At 40.5% G+C, this 25869-nt stretch overlaps 1 protein-coding gene across 1 annotated transcript in view; it reads right to left on the bottom strand.

The window, feature by feature from the left end:
• LOC136436166 (coiled-coil domain-containing protein 138-like) overlaps positions 1-24299 on the bottom strand; it is a 44118-nt gene extending 19819 nt beyond the window's left edge. Inside the window, exons 1-14 of the mRNA XM_066429946.1 lie at positions 24080-24299; positions 23228-23303; positions 22096-22311; positions 21308-21540; positions 20729-20866; positions 20212-20331; positions 19799-19876; positions 18869-19003; positions 18325-18468; positions 17942-18048; positions 15464-15690; positions 15180-15235; positions 14732-14800; positions 3362-3413 (exon numbers count right to left, since the gene is read on the bottom strand). Of these exons, the coding sequence (XP_066286043.1) occupies positions 3362-3413; positions 14732-14800; positions 15180-15235; positions 15464-15690; positions 17942-18048; positions 18325-18468; positions 18869-19003; positions 19799-19876; positions 20212-20331; positions 20729-20866; positions 21308-21540; positions 22096-22311; positions 23228-23303; positions 24080-24142 (1714 nt within the window). The 5' untranslated portion in view covers positions 24143-24299. The remainder of the gene's footprint in view (positions 1-3361; positions 3414-14731; positions 14801-15179; positions 15236-15463; positions 15691-17941; positions 18049-18324; positions 18469-18868; positions 19004-19798; positions 19877-20211; positions 20332-20728; positions 20867-21307; positions 21541-22095; positions 22312-23227; positions 23304-24079) is intronic.
• Between the last annotated feature and the right edge of the window lie 1570 nt (positions 24300-25869).

Genomic DNA, 25869 nt, shown 5'->3' on the forward strand with positions numbered 1-25869 from the left:
TGGACTTTTACATTTAGACCTTCAAGTCAAGTCAAGTTTATTGCACAACAATTGCATCAGGTACAATGTACGGCAAATAACATGGAATATTAACAACTACAGACTATCTATACTAGTGCACTAACCTAACATCATTACTCGATACATAAGATAGTGGCGTGATATATTTCACGTTATGGCACGGCTTCTCTTTTGCATAGCATTATTTATGAATTGGCCTAGGTAGACAGATACAGAGTCAGGACATGACAGAAGTACATTAAATATTTCTCTACTTGTTCCAGGTAGTGTTATTTCCTTCTTACATGTAATCATCAGTCTTTTCCTTTCTTCATTATAAGATGGAGATATCATAAGGAAATGGTATTCATCTTCAATATTTTCTGTGCAGGTGGGACACATTCTCTTTTTGGCTGGTATATTTTTGTGACGACCCTTTTCAATTTCTAAGCAATGCGCACCAATTCTCAGCCTTGTTATGCTATTTGTAAAGGATTTGTTTTGAACTGTCAAAAGATAATTCTCCAGAGCGAAGGTTGTCTTAATTTTCGAATATGTTCCAAGTTTACTAAAACTCCTAATCTTTTGTCTCCAGTTGGAAAGAAATGTGTCCTTCAGACGTTCCTTGAACATGTTACCAAAATAGTTGGCGTTGACATTAGGGTTTAGCCAAATATTTTGGAAACCGTGTCTTGACAGTATATCTTGTACATGAAGTGAAGTCATCAGTGGTTCAAGGGAAAGACTTGTTGCAACATGTAAATAATTTGATCTTTATTGTGTAGTAGCTCTTTTTCTACAGGTGAGTTGGAAACTAAACACTAAAAAATCATCAACTTATCAATTCTTCAATAGATTAAGATCTAATCTCATACCAGATACCATAACAATCTATCCATGCTGTTCGTTAGTCATGCTGTTTAACATTAAAACAAAAGAAAAGAAAAAAATACATAAGCTGCCTAAATATACTGGTAACCTTCTTGTTGGAGAAAGGTACAATGTACAAGATATACGTTGTCAAGTACATGGGACAGTGTCCAAGGGCTCCCAAACTGAGGAAAAACAGGCGATCGAGTCCCGACTTACAAGCCAAAATTCCTCGCAAACGACAACCTCCAAGACGAAAGAAAGGCCTTGAAACGTCAAGAAAGTTTCCTTCCAAACCCCAAACTTGAACGAACAAGAATTACAACACCTCCGAAGCCTTGTCAAATCAGCTAAACTACGACATGATGAATCCTCGCGTCACTCTGAGCCCTCCACACGAGGGCAGCGGAGACAAAATGAATCATGCCTGACAAAAAACAAGTGTTCCACTCGGAGGGGTTACAACCTGGACCTTTCACAAATGCCATGTGACAACAGAACTTTATCAGTGGTTGGCATGTAATTTCTAGATGATGGGACACAATATGACGGCCTGCGTTTCTAAACAAGCCGGGGTGAACCGCGGTGACCTTTAAAAGGGTACATTTCCTGCGGACCTTTTTGTTGGGTAAATGTTATATGAAAGCTGCCATTAGCGCTCACAACTTTCAGGCAGTTTCACCGAGAAAGACAGTTCTCGCTCAAAGTCTGTTCAGCACCTGTTAGCAAAAGTTTGTACCAGCTAAATTTCGGTGTTTGTGTTTGATGAACAATTGTTCAAGCATCATTGGTACAAAATATTACTTAAAAAATCAGAAATTCATGCTTTCAGAGAAAATAACTTGCTTTATGGAGATAAAAAAGAAAGCTGAAAGAGAGAGGGAAGGAGGGAGACATTGAAAAGCTCATCATATTGATCATTAAAACTGAAGTACAGGTCATTGCAGTTAGGGCTTAGATCTATCTACATGTATAAACAAAAACATACATAGAATACTAGGATTACGCTAAACGAACATACACCATTGACTCCTCACTTTTAGATACAAGTGAAGATAAATAAACAGATGAGCTTTGATAATCAAGAGTATAAATTTCTTGGTACAGTTAATGATACCGTTAACCCCTCTCCTTTGAATCTTAATGACAGAATGACATCCCATTGTTTGAGAGTTAGAGAAGACAGTGCCGGTGAAACAGGTGGGAAGCCTCATCCCTGGGAAGCATGTCCAGTTTCTGTGTCAGACACCAGTAATCACCCGGGAACAGGAAGTCTTCAGGAAGTAACGTACTTCATCATTTCATCCTGCTTACAACACGGCCGTAAATTCTGACAGTCTGCAAATGCTCTGGGGCAGTCAGAGAGGAATGCAGTCTGCGACTGTCTGTCCAAGCAAAATGAATCACTTTGGTGGTCTTTTGCGGCCATTTCTGCGTTCTAGACCAGGACACCTAAAGTCAACCCTCAGACCTTAGTCTCTCCAACACCAACATACCAAATATCATCACAATCCATCGAGAGGTTCTTAAGTTATGTTTACAAATATCTGGAAACACAATCAGAAACAGACAAACATACACACAGACGCAAAAAGAAAAATACCTCTGAGTCAATTTTTTATGTAGGCAACTGACTCCTCTGCTTGTCGATTAGTCTGTCTTGGCCTCAGGCATACAGATTGTAAATGTAAGTGTTGCACATGCCATTGGCTATTGCCAGTAGTCATTTAAAAAATGGTACAGATTCTGCCTTTATTCTGGGACAAATGCTGTCAAATATGAAAGTAGGGATAGAATGAGCTGGATAGAAGAGAAATGGGCATTATGCATTATAGTGCAACTAAGACGTTGAATTACATCCTTAAGAAACCTTATGAAAATGTCATATTAAGGACACTAGGGAATACATTGTACACTCACAAACGGTTTTCATTGGCTTTTCTTCAATTAAGGGATCGTTGTGATGGCATTGTGACTATCCTGTACTTCTTGCATTTGTCCTATCTGTGAGTAGACAGGCAATGGATACTTCTCTATAGAACTTGTAGAGAAGAGAACACAAAGTCATCTCTTCAAAGTCATTTTGAGTGCTGAAGTTAAAGATTTGTTTATTTTGTTACCGGATGCTTAATTACATACCAAGGGCCTTTGTCTCATATATCCTGCATGTTTGTTTCTAATGCCACAGCTCAATAAATAAAGGAAATACTAAAATAATCACATTGTCAACACCACAAGACAAAATTGATATGATTATGCTTTGAAGAATTCAACATTTCCTGTTGGAAGTGCTTTGTCATTGACTTGACAAGCTCCAAGTTGGACAGTTCCCAGTTCTGCACGGTGAAAATCAAGCGACACACAAATTTATAGTGATCACCTCTATACAGGAGTCACCTGAACATTGGTGTTACATTTTCCCATTGACACAAGCACTAAGAATGCACTGTAGAGAATTGACAGTCGTTTATGGAATAAAAATCCTGCCTACCTGACTCTGTTGACAACTGGAGAAGAATGTCCACTGCACTTCCCATCAGAGCCTGTAGGGGGAGCAAAACAATGGAGTCACCCAATGCTGAAACATTTTGTAACTTCTTCTTGCTGTGACTTCTTTATCTAGTAGTACCAATATCGTAACTCAGCCACTGGAAAAAAGGCTATATACAACATGTATTCATGTTACAATGACTGTAATCTGAATGTTTTCTCATTTGAATGCTTCTTGCCTAGTACATGACTATATTAACTGTATAGTGTTCAGAGTTTTTCATGTTTGTTGCTTTTACATCGCTAATAGTTTTTCCAACCATTTCACTGTCAGTAACCACTTTCTGTATGTAAGCTATGGTCCAACTTTTTAGTCACAACAATGCTTCTTTCATACTCATAGTGTCTTTGATCCAAGAAACCAGTCAAATAAATCTGTGCAGCTTTATAGATACAGCTACAGTGTAAATGCATCAATAAGTTCGTGTGGATTTTATTTCGCCCTAAGGGGAAAATGGAGTGCTTACAGTGGTTTTAAGTTCACGGCAGCGCTACAGTCACATACTGAGCAGTATTGGACAAAAATTTTTGCGGTGGTTTAAAGTTTGCGGTGAAACGGTTGCCGCGAAAACTGTGAACATAAAGCCATTGCAAACATTTCTGAATTTACAGTAAATAAATATATATTGTAGACCGTAACTGTGGTTCAACTTTTAGGCCAGGACTATGCGTCCATCTTGATTGATGATGCTATTTGTCATGGGAGATTTTCTACAAGCTGACTTGATGAAAGATGAGATTTGCAGGGAAAATGTCAATCCTCACTTTCCAGCAAATTTACACGGAGACTTAGCATCGGGCGGGTTTAGTATCATACAGGTTACTTTATCAATATTCTATCAATAATTAGTGAGGCCATAGCGGTGCGATTGGATGAATACTTTTTGTACCTAACTGTGTAATAGTACTAGTACTAGTACCAATATCTTGAACTCAGCCACTGGAAAAAAGGCTATATACAACATGTATTCATGCTACAATGACTGTAATCTGAATGTTTTCTCATTTGAATGCTTCTTGCCTAGCACATGACTATATCAACTGAGTGTATAGTGTTCAGAGTTTTTCTGTGATTCTTCTAGCTGTGATTTCAGATATTGTAGCCTGTCTAAATCAAACTCATAGCAGCTCTTCCCCTGGTCAGGAAGGCGGCCCAATCAGGCCCTGACAGTGGCGTCGTGTGGCGCAAGTGTAGAGCGCGCGGCTGTCAAACAATGGGACCAGGGATCTAATCCCGGGTTGTGCCCAGAGACATGTCCGAACTTGCGCCCTGACGTTGTGCCCTTGGGAAAGACACTTAACACGACTTTCCTCAGTTCACTCAGGTGTAAATGAGTACCTAGCTCATCTAGGGTTAGGGAAGTCCCTCGGATAGGACGTTAAATGGAGGTCCCGTGTTTGGGGAGAGCCACATCCCACGCACGTTAAAGAACCCACCATACCTTTCGAAAAAGAGTAGGGGCATGCCCCGGTGTGCGATGGTCCAAATCTTAAAGTCCGGTCTGGGATGACATCTTGAAAAGGTGATAGTTCACCTGTTATGTCAATCCTTCCACAAAATGTGGTAAATCGAAATAAATAAATAAATAAATAGACAGTGAGAGATTGACGTGAAACAACAGCTAGGATTCCAGTATATTTTGTGTAATGAATATCTGTTGGTTTATGATCCATTCTCTGGACTAGATTCAAAAGTTTCAATCCCAAACAATGTTTGTTTTAAACAATGTTTGTATGTCATACCTTTTCAGTTTGAACGTTTTTTCGGTTATTCAAATGCATTATACATGCAGTGGGACCACAAATCTGTTAACACTGTAGCAAATAGCACTGATTTGCTTTGACACATAACCCAGCTACACGCATTGCCAGACATAGTTTGTACAATTTTGTAAAACAAAAAAAGAAAACTTCTAAATCGCTGTTCTTCTGTAACGAACCAGCCATCACTTGTCAGCTTAACTTGTCTGCTTTATGGACACGCTGACATTTGCAGTGCTGCCGGCCCCCTAACCCAGGTTCGGCTGATTTAAAACTCTTGATTGGAAAGAAATGGACATAGTTATGGAAACAATTTAGCAATGTGTCACAGTAGACCTGCGGGCTCAAGGTGGCTTTGTAATGGACAGGCTGACATTTCGCCGGCGAAGGGGGTAATTCTGAGTTAGAATTACTGAAACAGGCTTGACCACGTCGTGTCATCAATTTCCCTCGAACCCGGCAGCCTTATTTGCGGCAAATGATAACCGTTATTGCATGACTGTCAGATTTCCACAGAGGAGGTGATATCATTTGTGATCTCTGACTTTATTGCATGTTTTTTTATACCACAGAAAACAGATTTCACGGATGATGTTTGATGAATGTTCATACATACATTCACATCTGTTTTACAAAGAAAAAAGAAACCTTGCTAGTTTTGAAATACTGGTACACTCAGGTGAAAATGTGCAAAAAGCATATCTAGAGACTGTTGTGAACAAGATACATGTAGGAAGGAGACTACTAGTAACTAAAATTTAGCCAATAGAATCTCCTATGAATTGATACAATTACTAAATTTCTCCTATGATCACAAAACTACATTCAATACAAATTTGAGATTCGGCAATAATACAATGCAATAGATCTACTAATCATAAAACTGGAAAATTCACTTATTCTTTTTCCCTATTTCATTGACTAAGTGGATGGTGGATCTTGATAAAATTGACTTTTTGCATCCGTAACTCTTCTGCATAAATAAAATACCTGAATCGTTTAGTATTAAACAAGTCTGGTAGCCCAGGAAATTGGGCAATAATACATTGCAATATAGTAATAAAGTTCTAAATTTTTTCCCCTATTTCATTGACTGTGTCTTTTGTATTGATGGTGGATTTTAATAGAAAGAACTTTTGATGGACTTTAACACTATGGACATTTCACATCCATAAAGTCCTATGCATAAATAAAACACCTGAATCATTTATCTAAAAAGTCCATCCCGGGAAAGGTGAGAAAAAATCATGTGGCTGAAGGCAGAGTTTTATTAATGGCGTGACATTTCCCATCCCGGCGCCACCCGGGACATGGGGGGGAGGGCAGGATTACAGAGGAGGGGAGAGACGAATCTCACCAAGGAGATGGACCAATAAACGATGTCATTTCATGTTTCAGGGGATGTAACTGTCAGTTCATTTTAGTTCACAGGGACTTGAATTTGCAGTAGGTGGTGTTTAAAATTGGTGGTTTATTTATTAAACTTCACAGAATGAAATCTGAGAGGTGTTGGCAATATGATTGATGCATCCTTTACAAGGCCAACACCTCCAGAGTACATTTAAAAACAAGTAAAGAATCATCACTAATATATTATCACAATACAAACAAGAAATGACAATAATAATAATAATAACAAAAAATGACAAACAGTGGTTGGCAAACAGAACACATTACTGAACAAATGTTCGCTGGGAAAGGAGGTTTTTGAGGCATTTAAAGTTTGCGGTGGACACAAAGAGCACATTAGAAATGTTTGGGTGTGACAAGAGATCTATCTTGCGACAGAAAAGGACCAATAAAACATCATCATTTTATTTTTCATATATCAGGGCCATGTAGGATGCTACTGTCAGTTCATTTTAGTTCACAGGGACTTGACTTTGAGGTAGGGGGTGTTTAAAGTTTGTGGTTGGCAAGCAGAGCACAGTACTGAACAAATGTTCGCAGTGTGAGGCATACTGTTAGGAACGTCCATCATAGTTGCTAGTTGCTATTCCGAACAGGACCGTCCCCATGATACAAAATGTAGTTATAAGTTGATCCCCTTCTTCGTATGTGCTCTATAACTCGTTAAAATGAAGTCAAATGATTACAAGCATTCTACGAGTGCAGATGTGTTGTATTTCCTCTTCTCTTACAATATACAGTAATTGCAGCCTTTATAAAAAAAAAAGTGCCGTTACGTCGGAAAAACCTACTTGTGTCTAGTAAAGAGGCCATGTTATAGTTAATCCATCAAATCAGTGATTTGATGATGGCAGTCCAATTTTCCGGCCGTTAACAGTTCTTTAGCCAGTGGCAGTTTCATGTAGTCCTGTACATGTATACCAGTTTTCATTTAGAAACTAGGCTGTAACAATCACTTTATCATCTACAAGCTGGACGGCAACACTGACATCGGAAAAAAGGCCAAAGCAATTTGTTTCCTTGGTTGTCGGTCGTTTCAAAGTAAAAATTAAGTTTACTAAACCGTCCTTACAACTGCGTGCAACAAGCTTTAAGGTACTGATATTCCAGAGAGCCATAACATGTCATGACAATCATACAGTTCTAGATCTGCATTTTTGAAGGTCTGAGATCCAAAAAAATTAAATCGGTTTGGGCTTACAACTGTACGTGCGACGGTTTCTAAGTGGCCGCTGCATGCCACATATCTGTGAAGCTGTTATTATGTACCTGTCATGAACTTGTTTGAACAAATATAATCACAGATACGAAAAATAATTTTTCCAAGTTCAAAACTGGATAAAAACTTTATATACCCACATTACTGTAAATGCAGAAATATTCGCGAGGGTTTTATGTTTGCAGTTTTTGCTGTGAACTTTCAGTGGGAACTTAAAAAAAGCGCAAAACTTTTTGTCCACCTATGACTGTACATAGCACTACTGTTTCAAACGAGAACTTAAAACCACCGCGACCAGTCCATTTTCTCCCTACCGCAAAATAAAAACCACACAAACTTAAGTTTATTTACAGTATCATATGCTTTATCTTTCCTAGGCCCCATTTCAGTTTCTTATAAAAGAAAAGACATTGAAAATGTACGCAATGCAATGGACTTAATGTTCAACTGTATCATCGTGCTGACCAACACAGACAAACTGTTCATATTACATGACTAGTATGAATAAGAGATGAACTTGCTAAACAAGGATTATATGGTGATACATGACCTATCATAAGGCAAAGGATTTCTAAAGAAATACAGTCAAACCTGCCCAAGGCGACCACCCGGCGGACCGAGCAAAAACGGTCGCGATGGACAGGTGGTCGCCATAAAGAGGATTCCACTCACATGTTTCCAGGTCGAGGTTTTCAAATACAGTACATAAATGGATCGTTGGACGGGTGGTCGCCTTGGGCAGGCAGCTTAATGCTTGTGCCTATGGGGAAAATTTTCGGGACCGAGAAAAAGCGGTCGCCATGGCCAGGTGGTCGCGTTGAAAAGGTGGTCGCCTAGGCAGGTTTGACTGTAACACCAAATCTCCGTGATTTATTGTCTTCCTTACAGTCTCCAAATTGATGAAGTTTGCATGCATGGAATTGACCAGCACCAAATAATTTGTTGACGAATTACCCGGCTGACTTGCTTTACGATCAGACGAAAAGTCGATTTGTACCTGTGCCGCTTTATAGACTATAAAACACTGGGTCTTTAGCGAAACATTAGCCGGATTAACGGCTGCTTTAGTAGGAAAACACAGCCGGAGTGATCCGCAGGCCGCAGGTGTGGGGCCGATGATCAATACTTCATAAAACTGTCGCTGACAGTTTACCAGAAAAAAAAAGACTTTGGGTTTTTCTCATTGTACAATATGTTTATGGGTTTTTCTCATTGTACAATATGTTTATGATTATACAAAACTTAAAGTGGTTATTGCATACGGTCAATGGCTTTAGCCAATGCCTGTCGTATGACAAATTTTTTTTCCGTATTTGACGGAAAAATTGTAAGAGCATTCTGTCAACCTTTATAATTAGTTAATGGACAAAAAGCGGTGAGTAGAGAAAAATAGATTTAGCCAAATTTGAATAAACCATGCCTAAACACTGGCCGGGAAATCGAACAATGACAGAAATTTTTAAAGGCTTTCAAAACCAATAATAAGTCTTTTCATGCTTTTTTCGTCAATGATAATTTGAATGATTGAAAAACTGTCGCTGAAACAGTCGACCAGAAGAAACGACAAAAACGACTACAACTAAAAGAAGAAAAAAATGACTGCCAGTTACATGCATGTGGTCAGTCCACGAATCTGTCAAATTACTGCTAAAAGCCTGTAAACTATACATTTTACAGAATCGAACGCTAAGTAGGATCTACAATACACATGACACATCCTTTTCCATCATAACCGAGCTGAATTTTGCATGAATGTTCTCCTTCATAGTTCCTTATGAGATCTACATTGTACACCGCTGCAATGGTCCAAAAGGGTAGGGTGCTTGCCTTGCATCAACTGACAGGAGTTCACAGGTTTGAGGCAAATCAAAGACTTTTAAATGCATGTGCTTGGCACTCAGCATACATTTTGTATAGGAAAGAGTATGGTACAGTAGCTTAACACACACACCACAACCAGTGGACTAGTCTTTTCAGGATTTTTCCGTCAGTACACAGTATACCATACATTTGTTTATGATGTGGAAAGAAATTTGAGAGATCTAGAGATTTTGCAAACAAGCAGTCACACATTCACACATCTTGTCTATAATGTTATACATTCATTGTACATGTAGGCGGCCGGGCAGAGGGTTGTGGAGTCATAGACCATAACATGAAGGTCTTTGCCAAACACAAGATTGTGTGCAGGAACAAAAACTTTAAATCCATCCAGATTAGCTCTTGTATGAGGCTTCCATTGCTACAGGGGAGGCCAGAAATAGTCTTACTAACATTCACATCTACACATCCCATCTATTTGACATGATATAACACATTGGCCAGTGGGCAGAAGAGAGTCAAAGACCATAAGGTCTTATTAGCCAGACAATAGATTGTGCCTGGCCTAAATCCACACTGATTAGACAGACCTTCATTGCTGTAGGGGGGCTTAGATACCAGTATATACAAACACTGTCTTGTCTTGTCCAGTCCTATCAAAATCATCATCACCATCATTTTAGGCCGGTCGCCTGTAATGACATAGGCCAGAGGCTGTGGACTTGGTTCTCACAAAACCACAAGGTCATTGCCGAACTACAGATAAAGTGTGTGGGACTAAATCCACCTTGATTACGTGCAGTGTGAAGATGCTCACTGCTGTAGGGGTCGCCAGATATAAAGTATTATTCAGCCATTTGGCTACCGATTCTTTATTTGTTACAGGGTTAGGCAGCAGGGAGAAGCTAAGGATGATTAAAATACTTTTCTAACAGTGTGGTGCAGGCATGCAGAAATTGATCAGGATTTTGATCCTTTCTATTATATAATAGTACATGTACAAGACATTATATGAAGGCCAGAGGGACGTACATGCAGACTTGGTTCTCTCAGACCATAAGGTCAGTGCCAAAGAACAGATAGTGTGTGGGACTAAATCCACCTTGATTACCTGCTGTATAAAGATGCCCGCTGCTTTAGGGGGTGCCAGATATAAAGTATTACATTGTACAGTTATTGTTCTCATGTCCAGCCATTTGGGTACCGATTCTCTATTTGTTACGGAGTTAGGCAGCAGGGAGAAGGATGATAAAAAATACTTTTCTAACAGTGTGGTGAAAGCATGCAAAAATTGATTAGGATTTTGATCCTTTCTATAGTAACATTACATGTAGGCCAGAGGGACGTACATGTAGACTTGGTTCTCTGAGACCATAAGGTCAGTGCCGAACAACAGATAAGGTTTGTGGGACTAAATCCCCTTGATTACCTGCTGTATAAAGATGCCCATGCCACTGCTTCAGGGCATGCCAGATATACATGTACATGTACAATATAATGTTCAGCCATTTTGCTACTGATTCTCTAGATCTATTGCTTACAGGGGTTTGGTCAGCAGGGAGAAGGTTAATAAAACTACTTTTCTAACAGAGTGCAGATATGCAGAAAAGGTATTTTGATCCCTGCTATGTACATAACATTTCATATAGGCCAGAGGGCTGCAGACTTGGTTCTCACAGAACCATAAGGTCAGTGCTAAAGAACAGATAAGGTTTGTGGGACTAAATCCCCCTTGATTACCTGCTGTATAAAGATGCCCGCTGCTTCAGGGGATGCCAGATATACATGTGCAGTTTAGTCTATCAAAATCCTTAGGTTCATCATACATGTGTAGCTGCCTGTAATGTCAGGGTTTAGATAGGCTGAAACAAATACATGTATTTTCCCTACAGCAGTGGATACCATAAGATGGGGGCTCTAATCAAGGTGGATTTAAACAACAGTACAGTAATCTGTTGTTTGGCAAGGAACTTAAGGTCTGTAAGATCACAGCCTCCTGGCCTATGTATAATTTGGTAGTATGACATTGTAATATAAATACACACGATGAGATTTGAGAAATACATTAAAAACCACAAAAGGGACAACTTAGAAGTTCCTATGGTTTTGTCTAAATCATAGGAACAATCTTACCATGATTTTCATGCTAATGACATTTTCAATCTAGTTAGTGACTTTGACATACTCAACAGTTTTTTCCAGTTACATCTCATGTACTGGCATTGATTATTCTGCTAGTTTATTCTAGTGACGCTGAAGAAGAGTGATGGTTGTCACTCAAAACATCCTTAAGTAATCTCCGAATTTTATCCAGTTACAGAGATTGATTAGTCTTCAAATCAAATAGATTAGAATTACTTTAAAAACTAAGAATGTGTTTTAAATGATACAGATAAAACATGACAATTGTCCTCCTTGATTTAGTGATTGAAACATTAATTTGGAAATATGATTCAGAAGCAAACTTGCCCTATTTCTAAGACATAGCCTTAGGAATTCTGATCAGACTAAGACATAATCATTTATTTTTCCTTAGCTTTCAACACCATTCATATCCCGCCTGTGGGACATATTTCCTTCCCATGCCCAGAGAGGCAGGAATTATGAGCTTTAGTTGTTGTAAATTGACTTTTAGCTTTCTGGAGGGCTTTTCAGTTAACACATCCCTGCTTCAGTTGTCTGGTATTCCCCCCTTCTATCCTGGGAGGCTTGTTTTATTCTAGAAGTCATAAATCAGAGGATTTATATCTATCCATTCTGTACGGGGCTCACCTCAAACTGGCTGTAAATCAGTCCGTTTCCACCCCCGGCAAGTACGTACTTATTACTGTACAACAACACTTGCAGGAGAACTTAATCCCTTTTCTGTTTCCCTTCGACAAGGGAGCCGGGATTGCATTTCAGAAAGTTACAGGTTAATCTTCCGAATTATTTCTCTGATGGAAGCCTGGAGATACGTGTAACTGTGCCCATGGTACATGACTGTTTAGAAATCTGTTGAGCAGTTTTATGGAGAATTGTGAGGTTAATCAGCAGAACCAGGGGCTTACATGTTGAATGAAATGGTTGGAAATTACATCTATGATTAGGAATATCACAAATAGTAATCAACAAGGAGTCTGTATTGCATTTCAGAAAGTTACAGGTTAATCTTCCGAATTATTTCTCTGATGGAGGCCTGAAGATATGTGTAACTGTGCCCATGGCAGGTTTGGAAGATTGTCTAGCAGTTTTATGTGTTAAGTTGGAAGGCTAATCTTTACAATTATTTGCAATAGACATATCCATCTGTAAGAACTTTTTACAATAATCAAAAAGCCAGGGGCTTCGGTGTTGAATGAAATGTTTTAAAATCTATGATAAGCAATGTCACAAATGTTATTTAAAAGGGAGCTGTTATTACATTTCAAAAAGTTACAGGTTAATCTTCCAAATCATTTCTCTGATGGACGCCTGGAAATATGTGTAACTGTGCCTATGGTGGACTCGGAAGATTGTTCAGCAGTTTTATGTGGCAAGTCGGAGGCTAATCAGTAGAATTATTTGTGTGTTAGACCTTTTTTTATTGCAGGATAATGAAAAAGCCAGGGGCTAGCTTGTGGAATGAGATGTTTTCAAATTAAATCTATGATTAAGAATATTACAAATAAGACTTTACTTCTTCGTGGAACAAAATATAACCCTGAAGCAGATTTTGAAAACAAAGATTGCACCTAAACATTCACCTGTTAAGAAATTTTGAAGCACATCATTTTATCATCTAAGCTGCTAACTAAGCTAAAATCTCAAGAAATGTATCAAATGCTGCATATCTCACTAAACCAATAATGAATGTAGATTTTTACACCACCGGCCTTGATCTATTAAACTTTTAATACTTTCTTCACTTAGTTACTTTGATGGGACAGAAAATGTTCCTCAGAAGCCAGGGGTTAAGCCTGGTTTCTGAGATGCTGTGGCTGCCGGTGGAAAACAGAAGATTGGCTACACAAACCCATTCAACCCCAAGCCAGCCTTACACAAAAGCTCTGTACATGTAGATTATAACTCCCATTGCATTCCTACCATAATAAGTCTATCCTGCAGGAATTGAAGATATATAACATCTAAGTATATCTAAGTATAAGACATCTACATGTACAGTGTGTTAACAAAACATAAGCAGTACATGTATTATCTTAAAATAGTTTCGGTGATCTTATGCTACCCAAAGTAAGGCTTAAGTATAATCCCTCTGATAGACTTGAGATCTGTTTGCCGATTGCTGGGGGTGAGACATCACTGGTGTAAAAGTACAGGCTAATTGTAGCCACTTCTCATAGCTGGAGGAGTCGGGACAGACATATTTACGACCAACGAGATCGCTGTAGGCGAGATGGGGGAATGATCCAGGAATTTCCTGCCTTTCCTGTGCTGACGGTTTTATTTGGAGGTTATCAATTATGGGATTTCCTCCCTCTGCAGTATTATCAAGGCAGGGGCATGGTATGCAAGGAAGTGGTGTAAGTTTTCAAGGCTTAGAGGGGCAAGTAGTAAACCTAGAATCATAGTTGTAAAACTTCTGAACTTGCATCTTTTTTTTAATCAACATTTACTCTTTTTATCAAGGACAGAAATGGATCTGTTCTACATAAAATCCAATGCCCTTCTGCAATGTTCTGGACACAGGGGCATGGCACACAAGGAATTGGTGAAGTTCTAAAAACTTGGAGAGGCAAGAAGTAAAGCTATCGTAGATGTCGAACTTCGGCAAGTTTTTCTCGAGCAGGATAGAAATGTGACTGTCCTACATACATGTAAAACCCTACTCCATGGCAATTTTTAAATCTAGAATTTTTGCCAAATATGTTCTGACAGAAAAACTGTACTCATCCCGTGGATACCTAAAAGAAGAGAGCAACCGCATATACAATGAATTGCACTGATTAGCGTTACTTCTAATTACCCCTTCTCAGGCCATCATTAGGCCATATCAATTGATTTCCTTGGTTCTCAGCCATTCTGAGGTGACAAAGTCGGTATGGGAGGGAATCTTGCATCTGACTATAATCACCCCCTGAAACTGTGTATAACCTAAATAAATATTTTGTAACTGTTTACCCTGTTTCCTCCTTTGATGAAGGGTAGGATGACCTGCACACCCTGGTAGTGGAGGAACAGCTCTTTGCACTGGAAAAGACAAAACAGATAATAAACAGATAATTTTGACAAGGCAATAAGAGATGGCAGCTTTCAATCAAACTTCTTTGTTGTGACCCTTCCAGTTCCACAGAAAATATTGGCAAGGATGTAGTGTGCACATAAGCCTCATTTTACAACTTACTGGTCCAGATCTTTTTAAACATTCTATCACTTGATGTACATTTTACAACTTACTGCACTGGGAATGTATAGCAATGATGTATTGTGTACTACATTTTACAACTTACTGGTCCATATCTTTGTGCAGTCACTTGTTGCGGGGACCAGTGTTTCTTTGTTGCTTATACAGACATAAAAGAATATGATTATCAGCTCAAGTTCCCTTTTATTATCATACAAGACTCACCTTCTCCAGTCTTAGGTCATTCCTCAGCACTTCAAACACTTGGGCCAGGTAGTCAACTGTGGAAAGCATGAGACACATCAGAAGAATGACAGAACCACTGCGGTGAGGCAGAGCCCTCTAGTAAAATACTTTGGCATTGCAACTACATGTAGATGCCAACTTATACTGCTTATACTACTGACAAAACCAGCATGTGCTGTCTAAAAAGGTCTATCAAAAAGTATTATGAGAGCTGACAGTATGTAGATGTGGTGAATGAAGAAGAGGAATAGAATGTGTCCCACCTTGCAGCAGAGTCTTCAGTATGATGAGTGCCGACAGCAGTCGGACTTGTAGGTTGCTGCTCTTGAAGAAGACTCCCGTACGCGGTTTCCCCCCGCGGGGAGAGTGGACTGTTCCGCCCGGACTCTTCTCGCCCTCGGTGAACCTGACCACGGTCGGTCGGTACAGTTCCTCGCCCAGACGCCGGTACGTGGCCGACAGTAACACGTGCTGGGGAGGAGAAGAAAGAGTGAGGTTTTATCGTTGATGAAGGTTAGACATCCAGGTAATAAGATACGCCAAAAATAATTACTCAAGCAACTGGATAAGATTTTGAAACAGTCAGACGTTTCAGACAGTATCCACTGTCTTTCGTCAGTGACTAACGATAGGACTGAGAACACCAGCTTTATACCAAAACTCTGAATAGATATGTTAATGAGGTAAAGACAATTTAGGATGTCTTGAAGTAGTCTTCAAAAAGAAGATTAATTCAAGACAAAGTTTATGCCAATAGTTCAATTAGCTACTGTTGTTCTAGTACAGTAACTAAATGTTGACATCTCCGTGTGGCTTTAGCCAAGTGTGGCTACCAAAATTGGACCTTCAACAAGGCCCTCAAACCTTCTGACCAGTCTAAGAAAACACTCAAGTGCAGACCATTGACCAACAGAAACAAGGCCAACATTACCATTCCCTACGTCCAAGGAGTATCGGAAAAACTCAGACGTATCTTCCAAAACTTCAACATTGCCACTAACTTCAAACCTCACTCAACTCTCAGGCAGAAACTAGTCCATCCAAAAGACAGGCCTGAAAAAGGCATCAAAGCCAATGTCGTCTACAAACTGAAATGTGAGGAACCGAACAGCAATAACATGTACATTGGGGAGACAAGTCGACCACTAAAAGAAAGGTACAAGGAACATTGCAGAAAGAGTGCTAACCGCTACTCCTCTGCCATTTACCACCATCTAAAACACAACCAGGGACACTCATTCAATTTCGAATCCACGGACATCCTAGATCGTGAAGAACGCTGGTTCGAACGGGGAATTAGAGAAGCAATATATGAGAGGATGTACAACCCCGCCCTCAACAGGAAAGGCGGTCTACGCGTTCAACTTTCAGGCACCTGGGATAATGCACTGCCCCCCACCCCCCACCCCCGGACAAGCAACATTTAGTTACTGTACTAGAACAACAGTAGCTAATTGAACTATTGGCATAAACTTTGTCTTGAATTAATCTTCTTTTTGAAGACTACTTCAAGACATCCTAAATTGTCTTTACCTCATTAACATATCTATTCAGAGTTTTGGTATAAAGCTGGTGTTCTCAGTCCTATCGTTAGTCACTGACGAAAGACAGTGGATACTGTCTGAAACGTCTGACTGTTTCAAAATCTTATCCAGTTGCTTGAGTAATTATTTTTGGCGTGAGGTTTTATCGTTTGAAAATAAAACAAAGTAGGAACAGAAATGAGTTGATTGAAAAAAGGATTTTTAAACAAGTGAATAGAAATGAGTTGTACTATGTACTAGTCGCCCAGAAATGAGTACATAGAAATGAGTTGTTTTCATTGTATTTATTGCCTTGTAGAAATGTCCCTGTAGCTTCTCACAGTTGAGTTCCAATTACATGATGTAGTTGCTAACTGGGAGATCACGGTTCAAGCCTGGGAAGGGCATCTTGGTTGGGGCTGCACTGGTCTTTTGGAAGGGATGTAAAATATACCACGAGCATGTCAAAGGGGAAGGGCCAGCATCCCTGAGATACCGCGAACATCGAACCACCGCAAACTTAAAAGCATTCACAGTACTCCTATATACATGTACCGTAAAATTCCTATTTACGTACGCACCCCCGATTTGGGGACGATTGCGGGCCCGACTCAGTGAGTTGAAACGTTCAGGGGAAAAACCCTCCTAACGTACGCACCCCCTCTCCAGCATTTCGGTGGATAGTTAGAGGTTGACATGATCATCCTTCCGATGATGTTTACCGACTTAAAGGGTTACTGAGAAAATGTTTCTGGGTAGAAAATGTCAAACAATTTAAATATATGTATGATTTATTCTTTATTACTGCTTGATTGTGTGGTAGCATTCCACACTTCATTTGCATGAAAATGTACCATACTCTCAAGCTGATATGCGATTTTTACGAGGAAGAACCCCTCCTAACGTACGCACCCCGACTTTGGCGTCGGCCTGGAGCACCTGCTTGCGACTTGAAAAGTTTAAAAAGTGCGTACGTAAATAGGGATTTTACGGTAGATAGCAAATGGCAGACAGTGAACCCACCTGTTTATCGGATTGCTGTATGTTGAACATCGCCCAGAACACAAACTGCAGACAGGGCAGGTGCAGCCTAATGTGACCTGAGGACACCTGGTGTAGCAGCTCACTCAACTTAAAAAGTTTTAAAAGTGCGTACGTAAATAGGGATTTTACGGTAGATAGCAAATGGCAGACAGTGAACCCACCTGTTTATCGGATTGCTGTATGTTGAACATCGCCCAGAACACAAACTGCAGACAGGGCAGGTGCAGCCTAATGTGACCTGAGGACACCTGGTGTAGCAGCTCACTCAGGTGGGGCAGCACCTGTACAGGTGAGGTAAGGTAAGGTCAGACAGGTGATACATGTGACACCTGGTGCAGCAGCTCACTCAGGTGAGGCAGCCTGTACAGGTAAGGTAAGGTAATTAAACAGGTGATACATGTGACCTATAAATATATCAAAATAAGAAACAACATACAAAGTTGAACTACTTGGACTATTTGAATGCGTGAATCACTGGAATCACTTTGATACACCTGTTCTTTATGAGCTCTAGCACAGGTAAACTCACCTCGATTCACCTATCCTGTAGGACTCACCTTGATACACCTGTCCTGTATGAGTTCAGGTGCAGGTAGACTGATGAGTGGAGTGGATCTCCCATCCGACTGCTGCTGCTGCTGCAGGTTAGCCTCACACACCCAGTCTAACAGCACAGTTAACATCTCCAGCAGGCCACTGGGCTGGAAAATGATAGTTAAAAAAACATTTTAGTTCATATTTGCAGCTCTATGTCTGTTTCCAGCAACAGGCTGTTTCATTGGGCTCCTGGAGATTGCTGTCTGTACAGGTCGGACCAAGTTTACAGTTTTGTAGAAGGTGCTGTATAGCCAAGGATATCCAACTAGCAAGAAGCTCTTACTGAGATGGCTTATAAAGAACTGATGAGTTTTGGCCCCAGACATACACAGAAACCTTTGCTTAAAAAAACCTTACAAACAAAAAGGATTATTTTTTTGGGTTGTTGTTTTCTACTTTTATTTTCTAACTTAAGTTTTGAATATGACATGCTTCTTTCAAAGTCTGACTGTGTTACATCTACACAAAGCGCTTTGATGCAAATCTAGACTGTGCCTTCTGTACCTTAGGTTTGGCTACAGTTGACCCAGTGCCTTTGGTAGTTGGTTCCTTGACAGGTTTGGCAGGTTTGTGGTCAGCTGGCTGGGGAGGTGGGATGTTCTCCACTCCCTTCTGTCTCCCAGCGTACTGCTGCTTCCTCTGCACACAGGGAACATTAGAGGTGCATAAAATTCTACTACAGTCACAACTGTTTATAGACCTTTCTCACGCGGCGGACATGATAGAATGAAGACGAGGCCAATGAGGCAAAGAAGCAGAAATAATGTACAGATATGATTTTCCTCCTAAATCACATTATTTTTCTAAATATGATATCCAAGTATCAATATTACAACTAATATAATGCGCAAAAAAGATGCAGCAATTTAGAGCTTCGTTGGCCGATCCCATAGTCTCGCCATCCTCTGTCAAAACGTACAAATGTAAAATAAAAACATAGAAATGCAAATATTTGACGGTCATGCAGCCACTTCCTCATTGGTTGATTCTCTAATTAACAGGTAATCATCGGCTAAACTGCTAATTGTGATTGACAGTTAGGATCGGTCTAATGTTTGCCACAAGGGCCTCGTTTTCATTCTATCATGTCCGCCGCGTGAGAAAGGTCTATAGAGACCACTCAAGGGACTTAATAAAATGTCACAGTAGACAGGTGGCCACTATACATGTAGACGGGATTCTCAATGCTTGGATCAAAGGGGAAAATAATTGACAGGTAATCAAAGTATTTGGAGCTGCAAATACAGGTTACCGTAGGTTCTTGATGGTAAAGAACCAGCAACAACTACATGTTTATGTGTTATCAACTATTGTAGAATGCAATATCTTCTCAAATGCTGCAGGGGCCTTTTAGTTGACATCTTTTAACAAAGCCTAAAGTAGGACATTTATAGGGCTTAGGTGTAATTACCAAGAAAATACATTTTCTTTTACCTGCAGGTTTGCTACTCTCCTCTCCAAACTGCTGGCCTGGACCTCCAGCTTCTTCTTCAACTCTTGCACTTCTGTCAGCTAGAGAACATTCAGTAAATGAAAGAAGAGGTTGCAAGCTTTCAGCAACTGTACCAAATGTGTATGCTGGTAGCTGATAATCAATCATTAACTAGAAAGCAGAAGAATTGCCCATTTGCTGAAAGTATAGATAATCAACATGTATGTTGAGATCAAATTTTTCAGGCCCTGTATGGAAAATGAAACATCAAAGTCTGTTCCCTCTTTTTTATGCCGTCTGTAATCTAGAGATCAAATGGACCAGAAATGCAGCAGGCTGGTCTTAGAGTTATGACACCAGCCTTGCTTTTTTTCTTTTTCAAAACCTGTTACTGTTAAGTTTTTGCTTCTCCTACCTGTTTCCTGAGTTGGTCGTTAGCCTGCTTCATGACTTCAAACGAGTGCTGAAGTCTCTTGTTCTCCTTCGTCCTGTCCTTCAGGGCCTCCTCCCACTGGCCCAGCTCTCTCTTATGTTTCTGTGAACAGGGATGGGGACAAACATGTGTTATTGACAACACAGAAATGCATTTTACTATAGTTTAGGCTATAGAAAGCCTAGTCTTCTACCAGTGGTGAAAGGAGCTATATGTATGCTACAAAAAGATGAGACTCTATTCTAAGTGCAGTCAAAATTTCCCCCGAAGACCACTTAGTGGACCGATAAAATCTGGTCTATATGGACAGGTGGTCACTATATAGACAGGATCCTTTATGCTTTTGTCAATGGCAAAATCATATAAGGGACCACCAAAAAGTGGTCACAATGGCCAGTTGGTCCTTACATGTTTGTAGAGGTGGTCACTTGTACAGGTTTGACGGTTTGACTGTATTATAACAAGTGGACCAAGGCTTAGAACCATACATTGTACTTACATGCTGCATGATAGCCCAGTGCTTGTTCAGGTCGCCATGTTGTTCCTCGATCTCGTCCAGAGCCTTTTCCCTCTCCAGAACCAGCAGCTCTCTCCTGCCCAGCTCTGACTGTCTCTCATGGAGTAGAGCATTCTCTTCCTGGTACAAAAAAGTTTTCTCTTTTTAATCATACAGTGCTCAAAATCCTTTTTTTCCTGTTACATCCCTTTTCCACTAGAGGCTACACTATAGACTGAGTGACCAAAAAATTTAGAGATCACTGGACAAATCTCACAGCCAAAAAACATTCTTGTGCACACATTCATATCAAATCGGGATTTTTTCAAAGTAAGCTGTTTGATACTGGAAATAACCACAGTGGGCAACAGAAAATTCTACTGTTCTTACAATAAACTGTAAATTCATTTATCTTTGCAAAGACTTATGTGGTGGTAGAAGAGTTCATGCTTGAAACAATGCTGTAGAACAGCAAGCAATACAATGAAATGCATGTGTATCATGAATTCATGATGGTCACTGTGAAAACTGCAAAAGTTAAACCACAACAAATTTCAAGATTTACAGTATTTGCCAACTGACCTGCAGCTTGTTGTTGATTGACACCAGCTCCTTGTAGATCTTCTTGACGTTCCCAGGTGAGGCCGGTGCCCCTCTGTCCTCTCTTCTCCTGACGGAGTGTTTCCTGTGGAGCCTCCTGACTCTCAGGGGGTCAAAGTCCTCGTCGTTCAGACTGGACACGCTGGACCGCAGGGTGGGGATGGTCAGCGACTCTGTGGGCATGAAGGTCTCCTCTTCCTCCAGTACAGTAGGGTCTGCAAATACAAGAAAGGAACAATGTACAATGTGCATAATATCTGATTTTTGCAAAATGTGATACTTTTTTAGTTTGCCACATTGCATTTGCTTATATTTTTTCTGAAATGAAATGAAATTAAAAATTTGAAATAAAACTAGTCAGTATTACCATTAGAAAGGTGACAGGCACGGAAACGTTGGATGTTGTGACTTTTTTTTTCATGCAGATAAAAACTGTTATTCACAAAGCCATATAGCACCTCTTAGTTAGAGCGACTACGTCGGGCAAACTTTTAAAAAGCAAGTAAGAGAGTACTGCTGACCTCTGACCTCCAGACCCGGCCTGCCATATCGACTATGATTTAAGGATTATGATTTGGATTCGACGCTCGGTTATGTATATATTATCTTTTTGGTTACTTTCTGTTCATTATTCTGTGTTATTTCCTTGTTATGTTATTTATTCTGTGCAGGGCACGCCTGAAAAGCAGTGCGTTTAGCACTGAGTGCGTCCACCCTGGATAAAGAAAACAGAAATAAATAAATAAATAAATAAATAAATTAGTACTCACCCTGGGTATAATCTCCATCAGTGCCCTGGGAGTCACCATCTCTATCAGCCTCCTCCATACTTTCTGACAACCTGCTGCTGCTGATCTTGATAATCTCGTAAAGGTCCTTCAGGGCTCGGTTATAGTATTTCCTCTCACTGCTGGTCAGACCCTCTGGGGAGAATCTGGACTTTGATCTCCTGGGTGACCTGTCGCTTTGCTGTGTGTCAGACAGACCTGTGGGAGGGTCAGAGAAATATTAGGAAATCTTTAAATTAGTAGATGAACGTCAACAGAACACACAATTTCTGTGGTAGCATGTGTAGTCCACTGGTTGGTGACCCTGCCTCTGAATCTAGAATACTTTGAATCCCGGCTGTTGCCGCTTACTCAACATTCAGGCTACCTTAAGTCCTGTCCACTGTTTATTGTACGGCTAAGGTGATTTCCTCTTCTTCTTCCTGACCACGTACATCCATCTGCCGACAAATCGGCAATTACTGACATGTATCGGGTCAATCTAGGTTGTAAGGTTTTGGACCATCGCACACCGGGGCATGCCCCTACTCTTTTTCGAAAGATGTGGTGGGTTCTTTAACATGTGCTGGGTGTGGCTCTCCCCAAACACGGGACCTCTATTTAACGTCCTATCCGAGGGACGTCCCCAACTCTAGAAGAGTTAGGTACTCATTTACACCTGAGTGAAGTGAGGGAATTTGTCTTCAGTGCCTTTCACAAGGGCACAACGTCCGGGCGCAAGTTCAGACATATCTGGGGGCAGCTCGGGTTCTAACTGGGAGTCCCCTTGTTTGCCAGTCGGATGTTCTATCCATTACGCCACACGACACCACATACGCCACACGACGCCACATTCCTTAGTGTACAACTTCCACCCCTGTCCCCAACATCTGCTTGGATATTAGTTCATCACCACCTCCTTTAGTTAGTCTGTATAACGCAAACTCCAGCTGTCCGGGGGTTTCTCTCCCCTCCCCGCTGCGAGGTGGTTACAGGGCCGCGAGCGGTCACAGGAGGCTTGATTGAATTCAGGCTACTCCTTTAGTGTTCTACTTCTGTCCTTAAACTTCCAATATACATTGATTACAAACCAATAATTGATAATCAATCAAACAAGCAAATAAATCCTGCCTACCCTGGCTCCTTGCACTGCTTGGTGCTGATGATGACGGAAAATCACCAAACAGTCTGGCCGACGCCTTCCGTTTCTCCTGGATGGAACAAAAGTGGAAGTTTAAGAGACGTCAGTGGAACCGTTCATATCACTAGTTATGCAAATATTGTAATAATAATTCATACCTGTTTAGATATGTAAGCTTATTCAAACATATTTAAACTTTTTACAAGTAAAAGATATCGTACTCGTGATGTATTCAACGTGTAAGTTTAAGGGTTAGATCAAGAACCCCCTTGCCTTGGTATTCTAAACCAACACATCAGATATAAACGATGAATTCAAAGAGATCTACTAGTACAGCATCAGATGTGCCCGAAGTATGTACTCCTTAGTCTTAGATATCGTTGTTATTGTTGTCCTTGTTTAATGTCTATTTTTCCGCTTGTCCCTTGGTGCAGTCATATCAAGGCGCTTTCTTTAAGATCATACAGGTGTTCAAGACATTCTTGAGAAGGCCTCAGATAACAGTCTGATAACACCGATTTTAATGTGGCGGTCTTTAATACTTAGTTAGGGTACCAAACGGACGTTTGATTTAATTTAGCGGAAAAATAGACATTAAACAAGGACAACAACAACAACGACGATATCTAAGACTAAGGAGTAAATACTTCTGATGCTGTACAAGTAGATCTCTTTGAATTCATCGTTTATATCTGATGTGTCGGTATTAGGGTAACCGTGGGAACTATGAGAGTTGAGTTAGACCATCAAAAACATCGAACTTCTTCTTTATAAATTATTTGTTGTTGGGCCGACAAAAAAATTATAGAAGAAGAACGGTTGAAGTTTAACGCGTATAAACCTTACCTTTCTCCTCTTGGTCTCTGCTACCGACTCCGCATAAATGTCCGACTCTTCAGAACTCGCCATCTGTCGTCCATCGGCCTGGAGATCAGGAAAATTGAGAAAAATTCACCAACAGCTGACTGACCTGACACTTTCTAACATAACACCGCCATTTTGAATTTCGAGCGAATTGGGGAAAGGCCGTATGTAGCCGGTCACAAATATGCAAATGAGTAGGCAGTCACAAATATGCAAACTTGCTTGATACAAAGCCTTTTGGTCTCATTCCTGTGTGATTCCTGTGTTAGTCCGCGTGTATCCGCGCCCATCCTTCTCCACCCTTCCTCACATATCAGACACTATGTAACACAGAAAACGTTTTTGAATGAATGAATAAATGAAAACACCCCGGAGACTCTACAGAAACTAGTACATCTGAGTACAGCCCCGGTGAAACACAGTCCTAAAGAGAGTCCGAAGACCCAAAGTCTCCACGAAATTTGTTTTTATATAATGATGTGTTTTATTTGCCCTAGTTATTTGTTTTTGCCGCTGGTTGTTTTGTTTTATGTGCCAGAGGGTATCCACATAACAGATACAATTACATAGGTTTGGTAGTGTACCCATTTGTGGTTTGACCACCAGCTGCTGGGACCTGGGGAATACTTGACCTAGATAAGAGACCAACAGATGTGACAGGTGCGACCTCAAAGCACATACCTACAATGGAGGAGTGGATATTCCTCATTACTTATGCAAATTCAGTCCCATTTTGCACAATTTGCACTTCAGTTTGTACAGCTCTGTCCAACCTACCTGCGTATCACATAACATGAAAACCTGTCGTTCCTTTATTCAGTTATTCTCCTTGGTACAAATACGCCATTGCAGCTCCAATGACACATACCAGGGGGCCAAAAATTGACTTTGACCTTTCTCCTTCCAGCACCTACCCACATACCAAATATCATCATAATCCATCCACACGTTCTTCAGTTATGCCGATTTTAAGCGTCCGGTGGCACAAACATACACACGGGATAACACACACGCAAACGTACGCAAAACAATATTCCCATGAAAAAGTTTTTTTTTTTCATGGAGATAACAATGCCCTACATGTGACTCAACAACAACGGATATAGTCGGGCACTTGGTTTCTAACTGTGTCACATTTAACAGCCTCAGAGATAGCTTAGCAGATGCAGCAACAGACCAGCTGGGCATCAGGGTGATGGCGTCCGTTCACCAACAGCCAGACGAGAGGTTCACAGAAACAATGCTGGGAGCAGAAATCGTAGAAGATGAGATTGACCCTGACGTTTGGGAGGACTACATGATAACTGTAGCTGGACTACTGTATCCCCTAGCAACTTTGGCGCTAAAGCATGTGGACTTTAGGGGATAAGGAAGCCGAGACGAAGGGCAGTTCGCTCCGTACCGACTATACTCCTAAAGTACCAGTATAGCAGCAGGGGTGTACCAACGTACAAGATGGAAGTGGCATTGATGACCTATAAGTTGTGCAATACATGCAGGACCCTGATAATTCATGTACGAATATTTATATAGTCTCTACCAGACTAACCGCGCCGGCTATAGGGAGAACATTTGCCGGGCCGCGGGGGACTTTGGCCATGGACTGGGTAACAATATTGGACCCTATCTCCATAGCCGACCCCCTTCATACAATTGACTCTATTTGGCCAATTTCTACTATTTTCCCAGCGACCCTCATAGTATCAGAGGCTGGTAGAGTCTATAAGGATATAAGGATTCAGTGCTAATGCGCACAACCAAAAAATTTCGAT

The sequence above is a fragment of the Branchiostoma lanceolatum genome, chromosome 6 (genome assembly GCF_035083965.1).
Source record: "Branchiostoma lanceolatum isolate klBraLanc5 chromosome 6, klBraLanc5.hap2, whole genome shotgun sequence".
NCBI classification, from domain to species: Eukaryota; Metazoa; Chordata; class Leptocardii; order Amphioxiformes; family Branchiostomatidae; genus Branchiostoma; species Branchiostoma lanceolatum.